The sequence below is a fragment of the Ochlerotatus camptorhynchus genome, unplaced genomic scaffold (assembly GCF_037179485.1).
Source record: "Ochlerotatus camptorhynchus isolate MF236.1 unplaced genomic scaffold, CSIRO-AGI_Acam_v1.1 ptg000521l, whole genome shotgun sequence".
Classification (NCBI taxonomy): Eukaryota; Metazoa; Arthropoda; class Insecta; order Diptera; family Culicidae; genus Ochlerotatus; species Ochlerotatus camptorhynchus.
In genome coordinates this window covers 624,293-645,890 of record NW_027041005.1, presented here as the reverse complement: position 1 = coordinate 645,890, position 21,598 = coordinate 624,293, and the positions used below count along the sequence as shown (strand labels likewise).

The following is a 21,598-nucleotide window of genomic DNA, read 5'->3' as shown; positions in this document are numbered from 1 at the left end:
TGGGATTCAGCTGAACGGGGCACTAAGTCAAATGGGTAATTTGACTGAAATTGATACTTCAGTTATAGTTTGGTATGTATCGTCCAAAACATATTTCACAAACATATAATAAAAAAGCATTCTCACCAACAATTTCGATGCCAGTATATTTCAGAACCTTAGGGTTTGTTTTAAGTTGTACACTCATGATTTTTCTATACTTGAATTCTATGTTTTTCCTGACTCTGCAGGACACACTGCATTTGCATTTCGTTGACGTAAATTTGACAAATAACCCATGCGTTTACCACGCACACACAAACGCAACGTTTTGCGTGGCCCTTGAATATATTTGTTTAATTTTCGTTTCTGATATTTTCATGGCTTGATTTTCCTTATCATTTCCATTGAAACCCTTCAGTGGAATTCTTTTGAATTTCTTAAAGAATTAACGTAGATTTCATAGTTGCACTAGAATAAAGGGGTTTCAAGGAATCCTATCCAACGAGCTCATACAGATGATTGATTTGGCAGACGGAAAATCGTAACAAACTTCGACTTTTATAAAAGAATTCCATGACTTGAAAAAAAAAACTAGATCTAGATCAATATTTGATGTTTTCCATTGTATAGTGTAGTGTCGTATAGTGTCCCATGTTAATTAAAATCAAACTAAATTAACCAAATAGCTAGATAAACATTTCAAAATGTCCTATCTGCATTGATCGATTCTCTTAATCGACTTTCTCTTTCGCTAATAACTCAACATCAAAAGCATTTCCTGCTGTGTTCAATGTTCTAAGCGCAAAATAATAACTTCTGCTATAAAACTTTGTGGCAAAATAGCACGAAATGTGTTTACGTAGGCGTGGTTATCGAAAGAGAAAGTCGATGAAGAGAATCTATCAAAGTACATAGGACCTTTTGAAATGTTCATCGAGATAGAAAACACGCTTATCGTGGCAAAAAACAAAATTTAACGACAAACGGTAGACAGTTTTACCCTTGAAAAAAGCCATAATAAACGGCCAAAACGTCGGACAAAGCATACCTGACCGTTTGGATTACCCTAGACTGAGAAATCCATAAAATGAAATCTCCTTACATACCAGTCTAACAACCTATTAAAGCTTTATGAATTACATACACCCACTTTGGGGGAGCGAGCGATAGTGTTAAGAAGAGAGGAGGAATCTAAAGACAAGTGATCGATCTAGACGTAAAATCCATACTTTTCGAGATTCCGAACAACGCTCGGGATGTGAAGAGTGGCCTCGGAAAGAGAACCCTCTTCATAAAAAGTTATTAAAAAGAAGTCTATAGAAGGGAGGTTGCATAGTGAAAATGCACCGTTTTAGCTTTAAATTTAAAAGATATTTTTCACTTGATATAAATTCACTATAAATGTTCTTACATTGTGGAAAAAAAATAAAAATGTAGCAAATTTTTTTCGTCGTTACTGGATTAAAGTGAAATTTAAGGCGTGCATGCACATCCTGAAAAGCTACAGCCATTGAACATTTTTGGAGAGAGAAAAAGCACATTTGCCCAGTATTGTACATCAAGATCAGATAATAGGTTCCTATCTTCAGCAAAAACGTTAAAAACCAAGTGTGATGATTCCTAACTTATCAAAACCAACACGTAGCTTTTGTGCATCTGAGAAAAAAATCCAAAGACTGCTGTCAAGAATGTTATATACATGCTATAACTACCTAATGAGAGATTTTTAGATTGAATTGATTCTTATTAAGGAGGATTTGTCAACCTGAGCAACAATTTTTATTTTTGCTCAACTTTGACAAAAGTTTGCTTCTTCAAATGTACTGAAGCTAGAAAATCATTTCGTAAAAATTTTGTACGAAATATTAATTCTGGAAAAACTTGTTTGTGCGTTAGTCCGTTGTAAGAACTGCCATTACACTTGTTGTAAGAGAAAAAAATCAGAGAATGTAAGAAATCCACACCCACACTTAATGTTCATGCCATTTGTTTTGCATGAGCTTGTCAAATAAATTATTATTATTATTATTATTATTTTTATTATTATTATTATTATTATTATTATTATTATTATTATTATTATTATTATTATTATTATTATTATTATTATTGTTATTATTATTATTATTATTATTATTATTATTATTATTATTATTATTATTGTTATTATTATTATTATTATTATTATTATTATTATTATTATTATTATTATTATTATTATTATTATTATTTTTATTATTATTATTATTATTATTATTACAGTCCATTTGACTTGTTATAATCAATGAAACACTTAAATCTAAATGTAGTCACTCATTAAAAATTAAAAATTGGCCGACAGCAAACGATGACGAAATCCGGTTGATGTCAAAGTCAAATAGGTTAGATACTTCGTTGAATTGATGAATCATGGCGACAAAGGAACTGTGTACTACTTCATGTAGCAAGGCTCAAGGACAGAGTGTTCAGGCAGGAGCATACAGATTAATTTTGGCCAGTAACTCAGTAACATCATATTCTGCGAGCAAGACTTAGACTATATATCAAACACAAATATACCGGTAATTTCTAGAAAACACTTCAGTAAAAAAAGACTAATACACGTATAAAAGTTGCTCAATAGTAATTTAGGTTGCAGAAACAGATTCACACAAACTAAAATGAATGCTCATGTCACAAAAACTTGTCACCTCTAGTGTTCGTAGCTGGCAATTTGTCACGGTAGAGCAAAATTTAAAAACCGCTGAAACAGGTACAACTCTGCGGAATACAAAAACAGTTTGCTGACCTTTATGCAGCTGAACAAAACACAGAACGTACATACCCCGCTCTTTTGGCAATAGAGCGCGTTATTAATTTCGCTCGTCTCTAAATCCAAAGACTCTCACCGAGACTAGTTTCCTTCAATGCGGAGTTAACTCATTGAGCCGTCAAACGAAAGCAAAATCGGTTTTTCCTCCTTTATTGTTTCTCTTGCATCTTCGAAATTCCACCTTGAACAACACTTTCAGAAAACTTCATTTTTATCTTCCAACCTTATTCGCCTTTGTAGTGTGTCTGCTGCTGTTGCATCACACCGCAAGGCCGTCCAGTTTCGGATCAGCAGTCATGCCATAGAGTAGCCCCAAGAACGTGGAATAAAGAGTTAAAACATGATTGGATTCATTCACCTTTCACGCGCGTATGGGGGGTTTGATTGAGGGATAACCGTTGTTAGATTAGACATTTTCTGTGAGTTTCTCTCAGACCATCTGGAACCAAGAATGCGAATATTCAACTTACTAATTTTTAACGCTTCTAGTCAATGATGCGCGTCGCGTGCTATCTGTCGACAGAAGATAAAGAGGCAGCGTGGTCCAAATTCAGGTGGGCAACAGTGATGGTGTAAGCTAAGGTGCTAAATAGGTATATCCAAAATGCTGCAACCACAAGACAGCAATCTTTCAGTATGTGTGTCTATTAAGCGTGTCACAGAAATCGGATGAATTGGCTGAATTATTCTCACTTTTGCAGATTGTATTTACACACCACTAACACCATTTCTTATAACTTGAACAATTATTATGTAATTGATCTCGCGTTGAAATAAGTTTATATCCAACAGATCACGTTTGTGTTCCAAAAAATATATAGGTATGTTTTACAATCCACGCTATTATTATTATTTTTATTTTTTCGTTAGATTTATACACTGATTCGCCTTGACGGTTTATGCACACCTTTACCACATTTTTTTTCTTTTCTTCACGTCGTTAATTTCGTGCAGTTTCACAATCACTGAACACTTATGGAGAAAAAAAAGTTGTCGATTTCGTTATTTATTAATCACAACTGGTCGCAACCGTTAGAACTTTTCTTATAACAGTCAAGCACTCACAGAGTAACAACGACAACACCAGATCAAGTTGTTGATTTAAAAGATCCAAGATTGAAATAATACATAAAGTATTGCACGCGCGCTACAAAAAGAGCAGGCACATCAAACCAAGGAGCAACTATCGCGAGCTAGAAAGGCACACCTGATCGTTTCGAACGCAGTGTTAAGACTGAGACTGAGAAATTGTGGCCTGGTGCTGTACAGCTTAGCAATAGCATAGAGTTGGCTCATTATACTTCGAGCTATTTTTCAGATTTTTTCTCAGCTGAGCAGCATATGTATGTACACAGACATAATTACCAACTCTTGTCACTGCAATACACTACCGATCGAAATAAGTAGTACAATCTAGAACACAGTGATGGGACCATATTCTGGAAAGTTCGAGCATTTTTATGATTTAAATTTTACTTTGAACGATTTAAATTAAGAATGTCAGTGAAACTTTGTGTTACAATCTATAATAGCCGAAAAAATGTTACATTGAAGGGAAAAAAAAACTCTAGCTCAAGTTCCCAATTCTGCGCACCTACAGTGGTGGCCTTTAAATTAGCACAATAGACCGATTTCACACAAACTAGACAACTTTGGCATGTTGCAACTATGTTTTGTTATGATCAATTGAGCTGAAATTTTGACACAGAACTACAAATATGCTGAATTTTGCGTGTACGTAATATCAATTTTTTCGGAAGCACTTGCCGGAAATTGACGGGCTGGTTGAAAATGGCCAACTAATTAGCACATTTATAATTGGAAATTTCCGAAGTGTTATAGTTTTAAAATGTTCAACCATATTGCCAATAAACGACGGCGTGCTTAAGAAAGTTTTTTACGATATGGTCAAAAATTTCCAAAATAATAGACTGTCTAATATGTCATCATTATTTTGAACCGCTTACAAACGAACTTAATCAAACTGCATTGAACATAACTGTTGATTTTTCCAGACCCTGTGTAGCTTAATTATTTATTATTATTTTTGGATAGAAATAGGACCAAGACTAATTTAACTTACCAGTTGTGGCAAATACTTCCATTTTTCTACTAGTTTCCACTTTGAAAATTGTAAAATGTAAACTATGATACACATTTTGGCAAAAATTCAACTTCAAAACCGATTTTCGACCTTTTTTCAGCAATCATTTTTTAAAATGGTTTTTGTATTAAGTATGAAACTGAAGATTAAATGAGTTTTAATATACTAAAACGTATGTTTTTTTTTTCCTTTTTTATTGATTTTTCAGTACGCAGACCAAAGAGACCCTAGCTTTTTATAGTTTTTTTTTTAAGCTCATACTTTTTATTTATCATATCAAAAATCCAGGAAAACATTTTTCCCTTTTTGAGGTATATTTTTTGAAAATATTAAGTTTTATGTTTTTGCCTCAAAACAACCATGCGTCTCCATTAGTTCGAAAAGACTGAACTTTCATGTGTTGATTGATTTCCTTCATTTAGGAGATTTTCAACCGCAGGCTGGTTCAACTCCGAAATATTTTGTTTTACTTCTTTTAATATGAAAGTAGTACATCTTCAAGCCTTGTCAGTAAAGTCATAATATATATTGCCAAATAGGAGGTGGCAGGTTCGATTACCGATGCGATCTTATGTTTATTGGGAATTAGTTAGATATTTCCTGACAATATGTGGAAATTAAAATTTAACACCAGCAAACCATTGAATTCATTGGTTTTTTTTATTAAGTTCATGAAATAAAATAAAACTAGCCTCTTATTTCTCATTTATACATTGTGTATTGCTTTATTCTACGTAACCGTAACATTTAACATTTCTAGAGATAATTTTACAGTTTTACACGTGTTTCTTCTTCCGAAAACGAAAATCGTTTTACAATAATATAATTTTCCGGAGTTCCGGAAATATGTTTTAGACGAGTATGACGAGTTTTGATTTTCCTATCCACTGCTTTATAATCTGATTCTGAAAAAAAACTCGTAGTGTACTTTTGAATCTGGCTCAGAAATTTGCCGTTGTCATGAGATGCCCTTGTAAACTTGCTCTTGCAGCGTTTGGTTTGCAAAACTCCTCCCAATGCATCACATGAACATGTAGCATGTAGTGGAAAAATTCCACTCCACATTAAGACTGAAGTTTTGTTTCCATATGGCACAAATTAAAAATATTCATCTTATTTTTGCAATGGATGCCTGATCCATTGGAGAAATAGTGTTAATTAATTAATCATTGGAGAAATTAGTTTACTATAAATTTTGCCTCAGGGTTGTTCGCTGATGAGACAGGCATTTCCGCTAAAGAAAAAATTCTTCGTGTGATTTACAGCAGATTGCAGAAAAGTTTAGATATTGTCTATTCTTATTTTTTTTAATGGAAGATTTCTCCCAACGCTTTTCAAAACTCAACTTATAATATTTACACATTACCTAGTAGTAGTCACATAGTCACTATGAGCGGAGTTCCTAATTCTTGGCCAAGTCAAGTGAAATATCTTGGATTAGCACTTGAAAAAAAAAATTTAAAGATCATATTGAGGGCATTCAATCCAAATGTAAAAAAAAAATATAAAATTTGTGTATCCTCTTATAAACAGGAAATCCAAACTTTTCCTGAAAAATAAACTTCTAATATTTAAACAAGTTTTTAGACCGACCCTGCTTTATGCTGCGCCAATATGGTCTAAAGGGTTGTCCAAAAGGGATTTCCTAACTTTGACAGTTCATTACGGCCATATTGTTGAAGCTTTAAGTGAAAAACTAGCTGTCATTTATTCAGTGTGTCTTGCCAAATTACCATGGAGATTTATAGCAATTTAGGGCCACCCACATTAGATCCGTTTGCGTTGCGTTGACGTTAATTTGACAGTTAGACAATAGATTTAGCTGTCATATTATCGCAACGCGTCCGATCCGGATCTCATGTGCGTGGGCCTTTACAGCGTCCAACAGCACGTGCAAAGATAAAATTGTTTTATCAAAGTAAGTGTTCTTTGCGAGCAACGTTCGCCAAGACCGAGAGCGCAATGTGGTGAACAAATTCGAGGAAACTGGTTTGGTGAACGCTCAACCACCACCCGTACGTCAACAACGCATGGTCTGCCGAGAATATCGCCACTGTACGCGAAAGTGTGCATGAGAACCAGCGGCAGCCGATTCCGCGCCGTGCACAAGAACTGGGCCTCTCGAGGGCTTCAACTTGGCGAATTCTGCGTAGAGACTTGGGTCTGCACCCATACAAGATCGAATGGACCCAGGAGCTCAAGCTTAACGATTTTATACGGTGCCGTGTGTTCGCTGATTGGGTTTTGCATCAGTTGAAAGCAGACTCCGATTTTGCCCGAAAAATCTTCTGGATGAACGGGTATGTGAACAAGCAGAATTGTTGAATTTGGGACAAGGCCACACCACACGCAATCTACCAAGTGGCAATGCATCCCCAGAAAGTCAATGTTTGGTGTGCATTTTAGGCTGGAGGCGTCATCGTTCCGTACTCTTTTGAAAACGACGCTGGTGAGGCCATCACCGTTAACGGAGAGCGCTACAGGTTAATGATTACCGACTTCTTCTGGCCAAAAGTGGACGATATGGATGTAAACGACATGTGGTTCCAACAGGACGGTGCAACGTGCCACAGAGCGCACGAAACAATCGATATTCTGCATGAGCTATTTTCGGGCATGGTTATTTCGCGCGGAGGCGATTTCACTGGCCACCAAGATTGTGTGATTAAACCCCGCTAGACTTTTTCTGGTGGGGTTATGTTAAGTCGCAGGTATATGCCAATAAGCTGCAAACCACCGATGCCCTCAAAGACAGCATTACTCAAGCCATCAACGAGATTTAACCCGATTTGTACGCCAGAGTCATGGAAAATTGGACATCTCGGCGGCCATTTGAACGATGTCATATTCCATACATAATGGTATTGATAAGCCTTCCAATCGAAAAATAAATCTCGTCAATATCTCACACACAGTTTGTTTTATTCAACAAGACAGGAAACGCTTAATGGAAAACCCTTTAGTTGTTGCACTACCAGGTATTTAAAAGGGCTATCTAGAAAAAAAAAGAAAAAAAGAACCTAAGATCAAATGAGTTTTAATATGCAACCACATAAAAAAACTTTTTTATGGATTTCACAGTGACGAGATTAAAGAGACCCTAGTGTTTTAAATTTTATTTCTAGAGATCATACCTTTTACTTATCATATCAAATATTCAGGAAGGCGTTTTTTTCGTCTATGGGATATATTTTTTTGAAAATACTATGTCATATATTTTTGCCTCAAAAGAACTATGCGTTTCCTTTGGTTCGAAGTGACTAAACAAGCATGCGTTTTTATTAATTTAAAATTACCTAGGACACAATAACTCTTTTTAAAATGAAAGTAGTACAATTATCAATCAAAATCGCAGAATTCATAATATCATTATAACTTATAATCTATGATTTCGCAAAACTTTTTCAATTTTAGCGGAGGCATATTTAGGTCTATCATTTCACAGTCTTGTCATGATATGTATTGCCAAGCAGGAGGCGGCAGGTTGGATTTTCGATTCGTTCTTATTTTTATTGGGTAGGGTTACGGTATGTAATGTGGGTCTAGTCCTTTCATTCGGCCTATCACGCAAATAAATAATTAATTAAGGAATATTACACAAAAAATAAGGAAAATATTGATCACTGATGATTGATAAATGTGTACCACACACAAATCAATTTATATCACAACATTTCAATACATTTTCAGCTCTCGTAAGTAATAAAACTGGTTGAGAATATCACTCTGTTCGGAGTTTTTAGCCGCCATGACTTCTAAGGTTAAGATGGGAAGGTTGCACTGACGATCATCAAATGGCCTGATTATGGCATTTATTGAATGGAATTACCTGATAATACACACTAGACGTAAAACTCACAGTTACTGTTTGAATATTTTATGTTTATTTTAATTGTTTAACAACGTTTTCACAAGTAAATCATGGACCCAACTTTAGGGACACATTTCTTTTCTATGTTCCTAACTTTGGCCCATGAAATTCATTTGACAGCATATAGCAATAAGAGTAACGTCAACAATGTGGTTTGCATTTGGATGATAAGGAACGAACAGGAAGGGAGATTTTTTCTGCCAAATCTGTATAATGAACATCACAATGTTTTGATTTAGATATTCTGCGGTCGAAAGACGATAAGCGAAATTTTTAATTTTTAATTTTTAACTTGAGTGATTTAATGTAGTTTTCGTAAAATTTTCTCTAAGAAATGTTTTGAGGAATGAAGAGTATTAAGTTAACAGTGATAGTGATAAAAAAAAATACATAAGAAAACGTTACCAAGAGCGTTTTTTTTTGAGAATCAAACAGGATAGGACGAAGTTGCATCCATAAATAGACCCAATTTGGGGACAATAGACCGATATTACATACATTTCCCTGGTGAGTTTTTGTCTTAAAAAAAGTAAGTTTTTCAACTTTTTGCGGTTCCTGATAGCAAACGACATGATAAGCATATCTAAGCATACCATTTAGCAGTAGAATATCGTTTGCAGGTAAATTAATTGATGAGTTATGATTAAAAACGTAATCTATGGCTGCATATTAGACCGAGGTTAGGGACGTATACCCTATTAATTAAAGATTTTCTGACAATATGTGGAAATTAATATTTGACACTAGCAAATCAAGGAGTTGAAACAAAGAAAATTCATTGCGTCATGCAAGTCCAAGTTCATGCTATAAAATAAAACTCGCCTTTTAATTCTTATGCATGCATTTTGTATAGCTTTATTATTCTTCAGAAAACGAAAATCGTTTTACAAAAATATGATTTTCATTTTCAGACTTAAAATTCCGATTGGGTTCCGGAAATGTTTATTACACGAGTATAGCGGGTTTTTATTTTCCTATCCATTGTCCATTGTCGATCCTCCCCCATCTGAGAAAAAGTGGATCTTTTTCAGGCCAGTCAACTTGCTTTTTAAGTCTGTTTTTAAGAAGTTTAAAACTATAAATAATCGAACTGCAACGTGAATAATTTTCTGAAAAATCACAAATTTCAATACACTCTTGTTTTCTTGTTGTTCAAACGTATCGAAAAATTCTTGTGTTTCTTTTTCCACCAGACCCATCATGCACCGCCATTGTAATGATTCAATAGACCGTCACAAAGAATTGTAATGAGTTCTGAAGAGTAAGATTGTATTCCTGGGCATTGTTCACATTTTATCAACGAACACTGTTCGTTAGGGCTTTTTCAAAGAATTTATAAAAATAAAATATTTTAACATTCTGATGATAAATGCATAAATGATGATACGGTATGCGTACCACTGCCACAATGCAGTGCTTAAGACGATTGCTCGCAAACATAGAAAACTCGATTTTTATTGCGGGATATTGTTCTTTAAAAATAGAATATGCTGGTTGTTTCCACATCAAATATGGCTTCTGAGCACAATAATTGATTATAGTTCTTTGAAAGAATCATTTGTATGGCAATTTTATAGAACATGATTTTTTATTAGACTGAAGTATTGTTATCGCCCAAAAAATAATACGAAAATATTTTATTAAAATAAAACGATCATGGGTAGGATAGAGAAATACCGTTGCTGCGGCTCAGCTCTGGTACTATCTTCGGTTCCAAGCTAATCGATGCACCGCTCGAAACATAGGAAAATCCACGAACCGCTCATTTCATGTCAAACTTTCATAGATTCACCTTGTAACAAAAAGGGGTCGCCCATTAATTATGTCACACATTTAGGGGGGAGGTGGGGTTTTGAAAACTGTGACGAGCCATACAAAAAAAAATTAAGGTCCATACAAAAAATGTGACAAAGGGGGGAGGGGGGTTGAAAATGGGCCAAATTTGTGTGACATAATTAATCGACCATCCCAGAGTCAGTGTCAACATTTCAAAGGGGCGTAATTGCAGCTATAAACAATGACTATAGTCGTCGATTTTTCGCGAATAAAAGCTTACACATGGAAATTAATTATATCAACAGGTAGAGAAGTGTTTCCTCTATCAGCTAGCATTATTAATTTGGAAAGGTAAGCTTTTATTTGCGAGAAATCAACGACTAAAACAATTGTTCACAAAAGCAATTACGCCCCTTTGAAATGTTAGCACTGAAGTGTAATTTCGGGCATTCTGAGTCACATTTTTGTTTTCACACATACTTTTTTTTTATAAAACACCCCGCACATACATTTTATAAACAACACATAAACGTCATGTGCAATACATATACCAAGTATGTGTATTTCAAATGAACATCATGTGTGGTGGCAGATAGCAAAACATATGTGTGGATACACATACAAAAAAAAACCTGCTGGGCCACGGAAAGCCAAGTTCAAAATGGTGATCATTGGCTCTTTTTGGGAATATTTTACTAGAAAATATTGTTTTATCTGAAGCTGTTATCATAATTTGAAGGTAAATATGATGAAGTTCCCTAGAAAAATATGAGTAATTATATATTTTGTTTTAGTTCAGTAGGCAGCAACAGTTTGTGGCATTACATGCTTGATATGCGATTTCTTTTTCACCGCACTATACGAGCAAGACCAACCCAGAAAAAGGCTAGATGGGGATGGCAGTGAATGGATATCCTGGTTTACCGGTCTGTGAATATGTTCTGCATTCCAGCGCTTTCGTTGGTTGAGCACGGCGGCTTGGACAACTTGTAAGTTTTGGGATGATTTTTATGATTAGAGTTGCTAGCCTTGGATTCAATTCTATTTTCAGTTGTCGTCGAACGTTCTTTTTACACCCATTTCACTAGAGTTTACCACACTTTGAAACGTTTCTGTTACGATTGTAGTGACGGAGAATAAATATATCATGGTGCATTGGATTTGTAGTTTTATTTGTATAAAATGGAACACCAGCCTGAATATTTCAAAATAATATAAACAATAATACATATAAACCTACTAATGAAACTCATCTGACACTATCCATAATGGCCATGTGTGACCACTAGACTGACGCAAAATTTGAAATTTTCGCTCCACAGTGTTCAAACGGTTTCACATCGGGTCCTGATTAGCCTCAGAAAGTTTAAACTCTTTTGATAAAAAACTGACTTGGCACAAACCATTTGAAGTTTATATGGAAATTACTATGGGAAAACAAAACCTTTTGTTCATTGTCTTTTAGCCTTTTTACATATTGTACTGTTAACAAATTCAATTGCTATTCTTATGGGAATTTTTATCAGCTACAACTTTGCAGAAAAACGTCAAATGAAATAGTTATTAATTGTTTAAGATATTGATAATCTTATGGCAAGATTAAGCAACTGTATTGTGGGCAACACTGTATTCTGCAGTGTGACATATAGTAGCCATGATTTTTGTCCTCTATTCTACGCGCTATAAACACCAATGTTGCCTGCTGAACAGTTGATTGAGCACAATCATAAGACATCAGTGACATGAATCATTAATAACTTTTGTTCCTTACATTTGATCGAAAACTGGTCTTCAACAAAGTTGTAACTGAGAAAGTTTTCAACAAGCTCAGCTATCATTTTCTAAAATAGAATGAACTGGTGAATTTTGAAATATTTAGATATGAATCGAAATTATGGTTTCTCCATAGTAATTCCCATATAAACTTCAAATGGTTTGTGCCAAGTCAGTTTCTCACTAAATGAGCTCAAATTTTTGGAGGCTAATCAGGGCCCAATTCAGAACCGTTTGAGCACTGTGGAGCGAACATTTCAAAATTTACATCAGTCTAGTGACCACACATAAAATTTATTGCAGGCAGAATGGAAGGTTTGTATGTGTCACACACATAAATTTCATTTGTGTAATCAAATTGCAAAAATCTTTGTGTGTGACACTGTTACGTTAGTATTCTAAGAGGTATGAAGAAAATAAGTTCAGTGTGTAAGCCAGACACAAGGAATTAAAATGAAGTATTTTCATCGAGTGTGAATCACCGGAACGTCGTGCTGCAGGGGCGTCTCGCTTGAAACATCAACAAGGAACCGAGGGGGACGACTCTATCTACGCTGCAGGAAAGATTGTGTTGTGTTGTTGCTAGCTGCTCGCACGCTGAGTAGATACAAAGAAGATTGATGACGATTCTGAAGATTTCCTGCAAAAAGATGATGCGCGATGCAAGTAGATGCGAGAAATGCAAGAAGATTTTACGAAGGTTGATTCGCTAGTGTGAGATTTTTTAAGTATCTAAAATTGAGATTCAGATGTGTCGCCCCCCTCGCAAGGAACAAAGATTCGCTTGCAGTTTGACAGGTGCTGGTATTTCCGCCACAAACACACTAACAAGCAGAACGAAAGCAACGAAACATCATCGACAGAGTAGTTCGTGTCCGGGGCTGAAGTCGAAAGGTCGTCGAACGATTGGTGCGGAGTAAGTGGCAGCAGCCGGTCGGCAATCAAGGAAGTTGGTGAGGTCTGGTGGCAGCGGTGAGTTACATCGTGAAAACATAATCACGCGACGTGTCGCAGCGCGAGTGAGAAAAAATCCAAGATACGCGACGGGTGACGAGAAGACCCTGAATTTTCCTGTCACGCACGTGACAGTCTGGTACCGGCCATCTTACAACACCAGGTAAGATCCCGAAAGTTGCCACACGAGGTGAATTTAAAGTGAATCTCGCATTCCGATCACAGGTCTGCCAAAATCCCACGAGCACTTTGTAATCGATCCATCCCACGTCCAGCGAAGAACTATCCGCATCCGCAATCCGCCGCACGGACAACATCGAACAAGCCACAAGCCGTCAAGAAACCCATTACACGAGACAAAAGAGCCTTCTCAGGAAGTAAGACTCCATCGTGCTGTTCTGCATTACTCGGACTACACAGAAAAAAAGTTGTTGAATATAACATCCAAACTGCTGCAACCAGGTCAATCCATCGGTTGTGTAATATAACGTTATACCACAGACAAACAGACATAACACATTGAATATTTTTTATTGTAAAACATCGTCGCTAAAACAGTACCGCCATCTGTTGAGTACACTGTGGTGGGTAGTACGCTGAACAGATGGCGGTAGTGTGTACACGTCAAACGCAAGGGAATTGACTATGCGCGCCACAGGTGGCAGTACTACCAACTGAGATACTTTTAAATTGACCGTTAAATGCTTGTTCGATGAACAACTTGTGAGTGTTATGTCTGTTTGTCTGTGGTTGTACGATGTACATCGATTTTGCGAACAAAATTACATCCATTGATGTTATATTGTATCTGCTTTTTGCTATTACATCATTATTTCATACATCAGCTTGAATTACATTGATCGATATTACATTTTTTTTTTGCTGTGTAACGGTATTCGTCCGTAGGGCACTTTTTTTCATTTAATTCACAGCTAAGGAGATTTCATTTATTGACGTATCGTGAAGCGGCACGGACACCGACACGCACGGTTAACGCATACCCGCACCGAATCGGGTTCTTGAATGGCGAGCGGTGGCGTGCAGTTGCAGCTGGAAACGGTACCATCTGGAGCGGGCGTCCTCGCGCAAGCAGATCTTTGACAACATCCCGGCGATTGGTACGCCGCATGAAGGGACCTTCGCGAGTGATCATCGGAAGAGGAAGGTGGCTGGTCGAACAGCGTCCCGAGACGCCCAAGAGAAGCGAGAAGCAGCAGTTTCGGATGGTGATAGCCATTTGGATCAGCACAGTGGGGTTGACGCGTCAGCCCAATATGCCAACGGTCCGTGAGTAGAAAAGTTGAATGTGATAGCATATAAAAGAACATTAGGCAGATTAGGGACAGGCAAATTGTTGGTGCAGCAATCAAATAAAGAGGCATGTACACAGCAAAAAAAATGTAATATCGATCAATGTAATTCACGCTGATGTATGAAATAATGATGTAATAGCAAAAAGCAGATACAATATTACATCAATGGATGTAATTTTGTTCGCAAAATCGATGTACATCGTACAACGTTATATTACACAACCGATGGATTGACCTGGTTGCAGCAGTTTGGATGTAATATTCAACAACTTTTTTTCTGTGTACTTAAAACCATACTTAATACTTTGTTGGCGTATTACTTGCATGTTAGCCGGTTTGACGGATGCACAAATCCCCGCAGAGGTCGTTATTGCAATAACACATAAACGAAATATGAACAATTTCCTCAGTGAAGTAGCTCAGGACGTACATGCTTGTTCTCTTTAACGGCTCCATGTAATTGTTTTGTTCACTGACAATTGACATGGTTTGCATTGACGGTGACTGTTAGCTCAAATGAGTGATAAACAGGGTTGCCAAAAGGAAATGTGTGTTTTTGTTCAAAAAATTGTTTTTTTTCATCTCAGTTTTTGTCCAGAAAATCTGTGATGATATCTGCGTTGATAATTTATTAATTGAATCCTTAAAAAATGTCAGTTGGATAGTGATTGAACAATTTTTCTGACAGAGACAAAAAATAGATACAAATATATGTATCATAAATTGGCAAAAAAGAATACCTCTGACAGTTCTCATTCTTTTTTCATTCCGCAAAAAAACATGCATATATATATGTAAAAATTTGTGATGATAAAATTTCACTGAAGTGAAAATAATGTGTTGTTATTAAACATCTCAAGTTTAATTTATTAAATGTTTGATCATATTTTAAAAAAATCTGTGTAATCTGTTAAAATCCTAGAAATCTGTAATCTGTGAATACAGAATCTTGGTTTTAAAAACTCTGAAAAATCTGTAGAAATACAGATTTATCTGTAGTTTTGGTAACCCTGGTGACCAATGCAGAATTTTGAATATCGCCGTGTATTGTTGAGATTTTGCATCACTGGGTACCTTAATAAAACATTACCGTAAACGAACGATAACCCATATGATTGAACTTTTCCACAAATGGTTTGGGTGATACCCCGAACACGTCGTTAAGCAAAATAACCATACAATTTTTATTAGGACTGACAAGTTTGCCAAATCATGTATCCGGTCGACGTTGTTCATTTGTCAACTTGTCAATCCCAACATAGTTTTGCACTTTGTCCCATGAGTACGTTTAGTTTTGACCTGGGAGGGAGAAGCAGATAGCACACACGGAATTCATTGTATACTTCAAGAGAAAATTTTCATTATGTCGTAAGTAACATTCGCACCAATCCGAGGAAAATAAAGTTTTGTTTTGATGACCGAAAAGTTATTCCTATTTCCAAGTAAACACATATAATCTCATAGTGATAGCTATTTTTAACATATTTAGTAGGGTTTTAATCATACAAATGCAAATCGCTAGCTTTCATGCTAAAAAATACTGGTTTTTGAGTCAAAAGTTATTGTTCGGATCAAAGAAAAACAAAACCGTTTTTTTTGTAAATCAACCGTAAATAAAGTTGTTGTTCCTCCTGCAAACAACCTTTCTTCTACCTAGACCGCTCTGAAATGTTCTTTCCGCCTATCTGTGAGTCGTCTGCTTGCCGTTCCGTGTTTTGTAACCTCCACTAACCTAAATTTGTCCACAAACTTTCTACAAAATGCCCAAAGCACAGAATACTAAAAAAACTCACTTTTAAGCACTTTCTAATCGATACTATATTGTTTGTGATTTTCTACCTTCCGTTCTTTGACAGATTATCTTCTATTCATCTATCTATCCTCCTCTCTTCAATCCGTCACTTCATCTGTCATACTACTTACTACCTCATCGTCCAAATTCACTGCAGCGATGGAGGAGGGCAACGGCCAGTGTTGCCAGAACATTCCCCGGCCCGTAACTCTGTCCGGGAAGCCACATCCGGCTCAGGGTTACCCTCTGCTATCTCCATCACGGCCAGTTTCGCTGTCGCTCGTTTGTACCTTCCGGCATTGGTACGCACCCATGCTTGACGGACCCTGCCGTCGCCGGATACGATGATCTCTTCCACCATTCCGCGGATCCAGCACTTCCGGTTGGCACCCTCCACGACGTAAACTAAATCTCCTGCTCGCAACGGTCTTGCCTCACCGAACCACTTCGTTCTTTGGTTCAACGACGGCACATACTCCTTAATCCACCGCTCCCACATCACGCTGGCCAACTGCTGCGAACGCTGAAACGCATCCCGAAGGGCCACTGCCGGATGGGGAGGTAGACAGATACTACCAGGCTGGTTCGCTGACGCTCCCCGCAAGAAATGATTCGGGGTGAGCGCTTCTGCTTCGTCGGACTGCTGCGACACGTAGGTGAGCGGACGGGAGTTGATAATGTCCTCCGCTTCAACGATGGCTGTCTGCAGTATCTCGTCCGTTAGTCGCCTTCCATCATCAAGCGCTGTCAGCGCTTCCTTCACTGAGCGGACTAAGCGCTCCCAGACGCCTCCCATGTGAGGTGCGGCGGGGGGATTGAACGTCCACTTCGTTCTCGCGTTCGTTAGCTGGTCTGCACAGTCATCTCTAATGCCCTGTACAGCCTCCACCACTTCCTTACTAGCTCCACGTAGGTTTGTCCCGTTGTCCGAGAAGAATTCGATCGGCCAGCCCCGGCGACCAATAAACCGATATATCGCCATCAAACACGACTGGGTGGTCAGCCCATGTGCCACTTCCAAATGAACCGCACGTGTTACCATACAGGTAAACAGCGCAATCCACCTCTTCTCTGATCTACGTCCTACGGTCACATCGAACGGTCCCATATAATCGACCCCGACGTAGCTGAAAGCACGTAGATTCGGTGTGACCCGCTGTACTGGCAGCGGAGCCATCCTACACACAAAAAATTATCGTTAGTAAAATTGAAAAATCCATTGGTAGAATTAAAAGTTTCCGTTGGTTCTTTTTGGTAGAAAGTCTTTAGCTTTCAAAACAAAAGTCAGCTAACTGTTAATTCGAAAGTAACTCGTTTTTTACTTTTAAAAGTAGAAACTTTCAAATCGAATTGTAGAACTGTCAATATGAAAACCTATTTTTTTAAATAGACTTATGAAAGGATTTAATTTAAAAGATGGGCAGTTTTATCGCAATGATTTATGTTTTCATTTCAAATATGAATTCTTTTTAATTCAGTTGCTTTTTACTTTGAAAGAAATAAAGCATAGAAATATTTAATTTGATATATTTTAGTTTATTTATATGATGCTGACTGAAAGGGCACGGCATTATGGAACTTCAAAGCATGGGAAGCGTATTACGCAAATATACAGTTGGCTGAACAGCTGGTGATGGTGATGGTGGGAGTAGCCTTCCTTTCCGGCAATTCTGACGAGGCTGCTGAAAATCAAAACACATCAATTAGGAAAATCGGAACCAAGCAAACTCTTCGAAAATTTCATCATCTTACCTCCAAATCCCGCAGCTGGAGGATCCTTCCAATCCTTCCACTTCATAGCGTCACCACGAATGTCTCCATCTTATTATTTGTATCTTACAGAAGAGAAACAAGCGCACCGGTGGATGAAAATGTGGAAAAGTTCAAGAAACTGCTGCTGCTCATGCTAATTCTCACAGCTGTTTTTGTTTTGTTTGTTTGTTTCGCATGTCCAATTTGGCGGGAAACACAGGTCCAGTACTGTCAAACACATCGCAAGGAAGAGATTTTTTGACAATTTTACAACTTTTATTCTAAAAAATAGACTTTTAAAATTACAAGCCGAAAGTGAAAGAAACACTTTTAAATCAAAAAAAATATTTTACATTTGAAAAATTTCATAGTTGAAACTACGAAATTTGGGAAACTTTTAATTTGATCATGCATTATTCTTAAAGCAACAATTTTTGTTTTTTGTGTGTAGGAACTTCAGGACGACAACGATTCACCTTGCACCATACGCAGGACGCTGATACCTTCCTGACTACTGCATCTATGTGCGGGATGTAATACATCTGCCGCAACTCGTTCTTCACTGCTTGACGGTACCCGTGGGCACTCTTCTCATGGTAGTGCTGAACTATCAGCCTCGTGATCCGATGGTCATCCGGCAGAATCACCGGAAATCGCAGATCGAATGGCAGAAATTCCGCTCGCTCCACTCTACCCTCCATCCGGATCAGTCCATTCTCGTCGATCAGCGGAGTCAGCTTGTATAGCGGACTAGACTTTTCGATCCACTGGCTCACCGGACGATCCTTGTTTCTCGTTAACACTTTCAGTTCGTCGATGAAGCTCTCCGACTGCGCCACTTTCAGCAGACACTGCTCCGCTTTCTCGTACTCCTTTTGCTGCAACGGAACTCTGACCGATGCAATGGTTCTCGACTTCCGTGCTTTCTTTTGTCCGCTTGTCGCTCTTAGCGTCTCAATCGGCAGCTTTTCAATCCTTCGCTTACAGTTCGACACGAAACGGAACACGCACGCCATCGTTCGGACCAACACTGTCCACTTCGAGAAACGGTTTACGTCCACAAAAACCGCAGGCACCTTCACGTCATGTAATAGGAGGTGAATCCGGAGCTCCTCCATCGTGTTCGCTGGTGGCATTTCCTTTTCTGGCCACTCCTGCTCACTCTTGTACAAAAACGCTGGTCCTCGCGCCCACGTGCTGTCAGTATGCATTTCGGGTTCCTTGCCCCACTTCGTTAGTTGGTCTGCCACGTTTAGTCTTGACGGCACCCAACGCCTGTCCGTCAACTTCGTTAGGCTGAGTATCTCGCCGATCCGAAACCCGACGAACTGTTTATACCTTCGCTGGTCAGATCGAATCCATGAGAGCACTACGTTTGCGTCGATCCAATACACCACCCGGTCAATTGTAAAGCTATGACTCTCGAACACCATTCGTGATAGACGTGCTCCTAAAACGGCCGCTAGAAGCTCCAGTCGCGGTATTGAGATCTGTTTTAACGGTGCCACTTTGGCACGACTCATGACCAGCGCACACTGCACTTTACCTCGTACAGTTGCCCGAAAATACGCCACGCTTCCGTACGCCGCCTCGCCTGCATCAGCGAATACATGCAGCTGTATGTCCGTAACTTCATCTGATCTGGCATTTCCGAAATAACTCCGCGGTAGCTGGAACGATCCGATGTTCTTCATCATTTGTATCCATCGCCGCCATTTTTCGAAGGAAATCTGATTGATTTTCGTATCCCAATCACAGCCGGTCCGCCAGAGATCTTGGATCAGCATTTTTCCAAGTATAGTAACCGGAGTGAGGAATCCCACTGGGTCGAATTGCGCCATCACGTAACTGAGGATAATCCGCTTCGTAGGATACTCTTCGCCACCGATAACCATAAAGGATTCCGCTTTCGACATAGTTGCGAAACAGAATACGTCTTCCATCGGCTTCCAAACTATGCCCAGCACATGCTCATACTCGGCGTCTTTATCCCGGGAAAAATGAACTGCTCCATTTGCACTGCGATCTTCGAGTTCCTCTAGGAATGCCTCCGAGTTAGACACCCAGTTTCGTATATGGAATCCACCCTGCGAGTGGATGTACTTCACCTCCTTGGCCCTTCGTATCGCTTATTCGACGGTATCTACGCTGTCATAGTAATCGTCCACATAATGTTTCTTAATGATCGCTGCCGCTGCTTCTGGATACTGCTCTGCGAACTGTCCCGCGTTCAGATTTTTTACATATTGGGCGGAGCAAGGCGAACACGTGGCGCCGAATGTTGCCACGTCCATCACGTATCCTTGAGGTGCTCCACTTTCATCCGTCCCGAACAGAAATCGTAGTGCTTGCTTGTCTTCACACCGAATATTCATCTGGTGGTACATTTCCTGAATGTCGCCTCCGAATGCAATTCGACCTTCCCGGAAACAGCAAACAACTTTCGGAAGGGGAACCAACATGTCCGGACCTTTCACCAATTCCGAGTTCAACGACACTCCTCCAACTGATGCAGCCGCATCCCACACCATGCGCACTTTACCAGGTTTCTTCGGATTTAGCACCACATTCAACGGAAGATACCACACCACCGAGCTTGGAGTATCTGCTAGTTCTTCTGCAGTTATCTTGTGTGCATAGCCCTTGGTCTGATAGTCCTCAATCTGCTGACATACCTTCTGTTTCAACGCAGGATCTTTCCCAAGCTTTCGCTCAAGCACTCGCATCCTTCGAACGGCCATCGGGTAGCTGTCCGGAAATCGCCGTTCATCTTCACGCCACAATAGGCCCGTTTCGAAACGATTACCTACCCTTTTTGTCGTCGCTTGTAGGATCTCGCGAGCCCTTTTCTCCTCAATTGGTTCTGGGGGTGCGTATGATGCTGCTGCAGTTTCATCCAGCACGTACTGATTTCGGATCATGTCATGCAGTTCCTGGTTACTCACTGGTGTGACACAATGCAGATTCAGGTAAGTATGGACACGCGGCTTCCGTTTCTCCGATCCGTAAATCGTCCATCCGATTTTCGACCGCACAGCGATTGGTTCGTTCGGTTCCCCGACCCGTGACTCCAACGGCGCGAACAGATGGAGATTGTCCAATCCGATTAGAATCGTTGGAAGTCCAGACGGAAAATCTCTCACCGGCACTCCAACAAGATGCGGATAACGGTTCACCATCTCAGCGTATCGTACATTCTGTTGTGAGGACTGCAACTCGGACACCGTTCGTGTGTTGAACAACGAAAACTTCTCCTTGGAGCCCTTCGCCGACATCATCATCTCTACACTACGCGATTCGTTCTCAAAACGGTTGATGTTTCCGGTCCACGTGACTATGAGTGGTTCAAGCGTTCCTTCTGCCTTCAGCCGTTTGGCCACCCCATCGTCCACCCACGTAGCAGACGACCCTTCGTCCAGAAATGCAACAGTGTCGTACTGTCGCTTACCGACATATAGCGTCACCGACA

At 38.9% G+C, this 21,598-nt stretch overlaps 2 protein-coding genes across 2 annotated transcripts in view; both read right to left on the bottom strand.

The window, feature by feature from the left end:
• The window catches only part of LOC135712940 (ABC transporter G family member 20), a 64,727-nt gene extending 60,700 nt beyond the window's left edge, over positions 1-4,027 (bottom strand). Inside the window, exon 1 of the mRNA XM_065236038.1 lies at positions 3,265-4,027. The gene's annotated coding sequence lies outside the window, so the exon portion shown is untranslated. The remainder of the gene's footprint in view (positions 1-3,264) is intronic.
• Positions 4,028-18,548: 14,521 nt separating this feature from the next.
• On the bottom strand, positions 18,549-20,045 carry LOC135712936 (uncharacterized). The gene has a single exon (XM_065236034.1). The coding sequence runs from the start codon at positions 20,043-20,045 to the stop codon at positions 18,549-18,551; it is 1,497 nt and encodes a 498-aa protein (XP_065092106.1).
• Between the last annotated feature and the right edge of the window lie 1,553 nt (positions 20,046-21,598).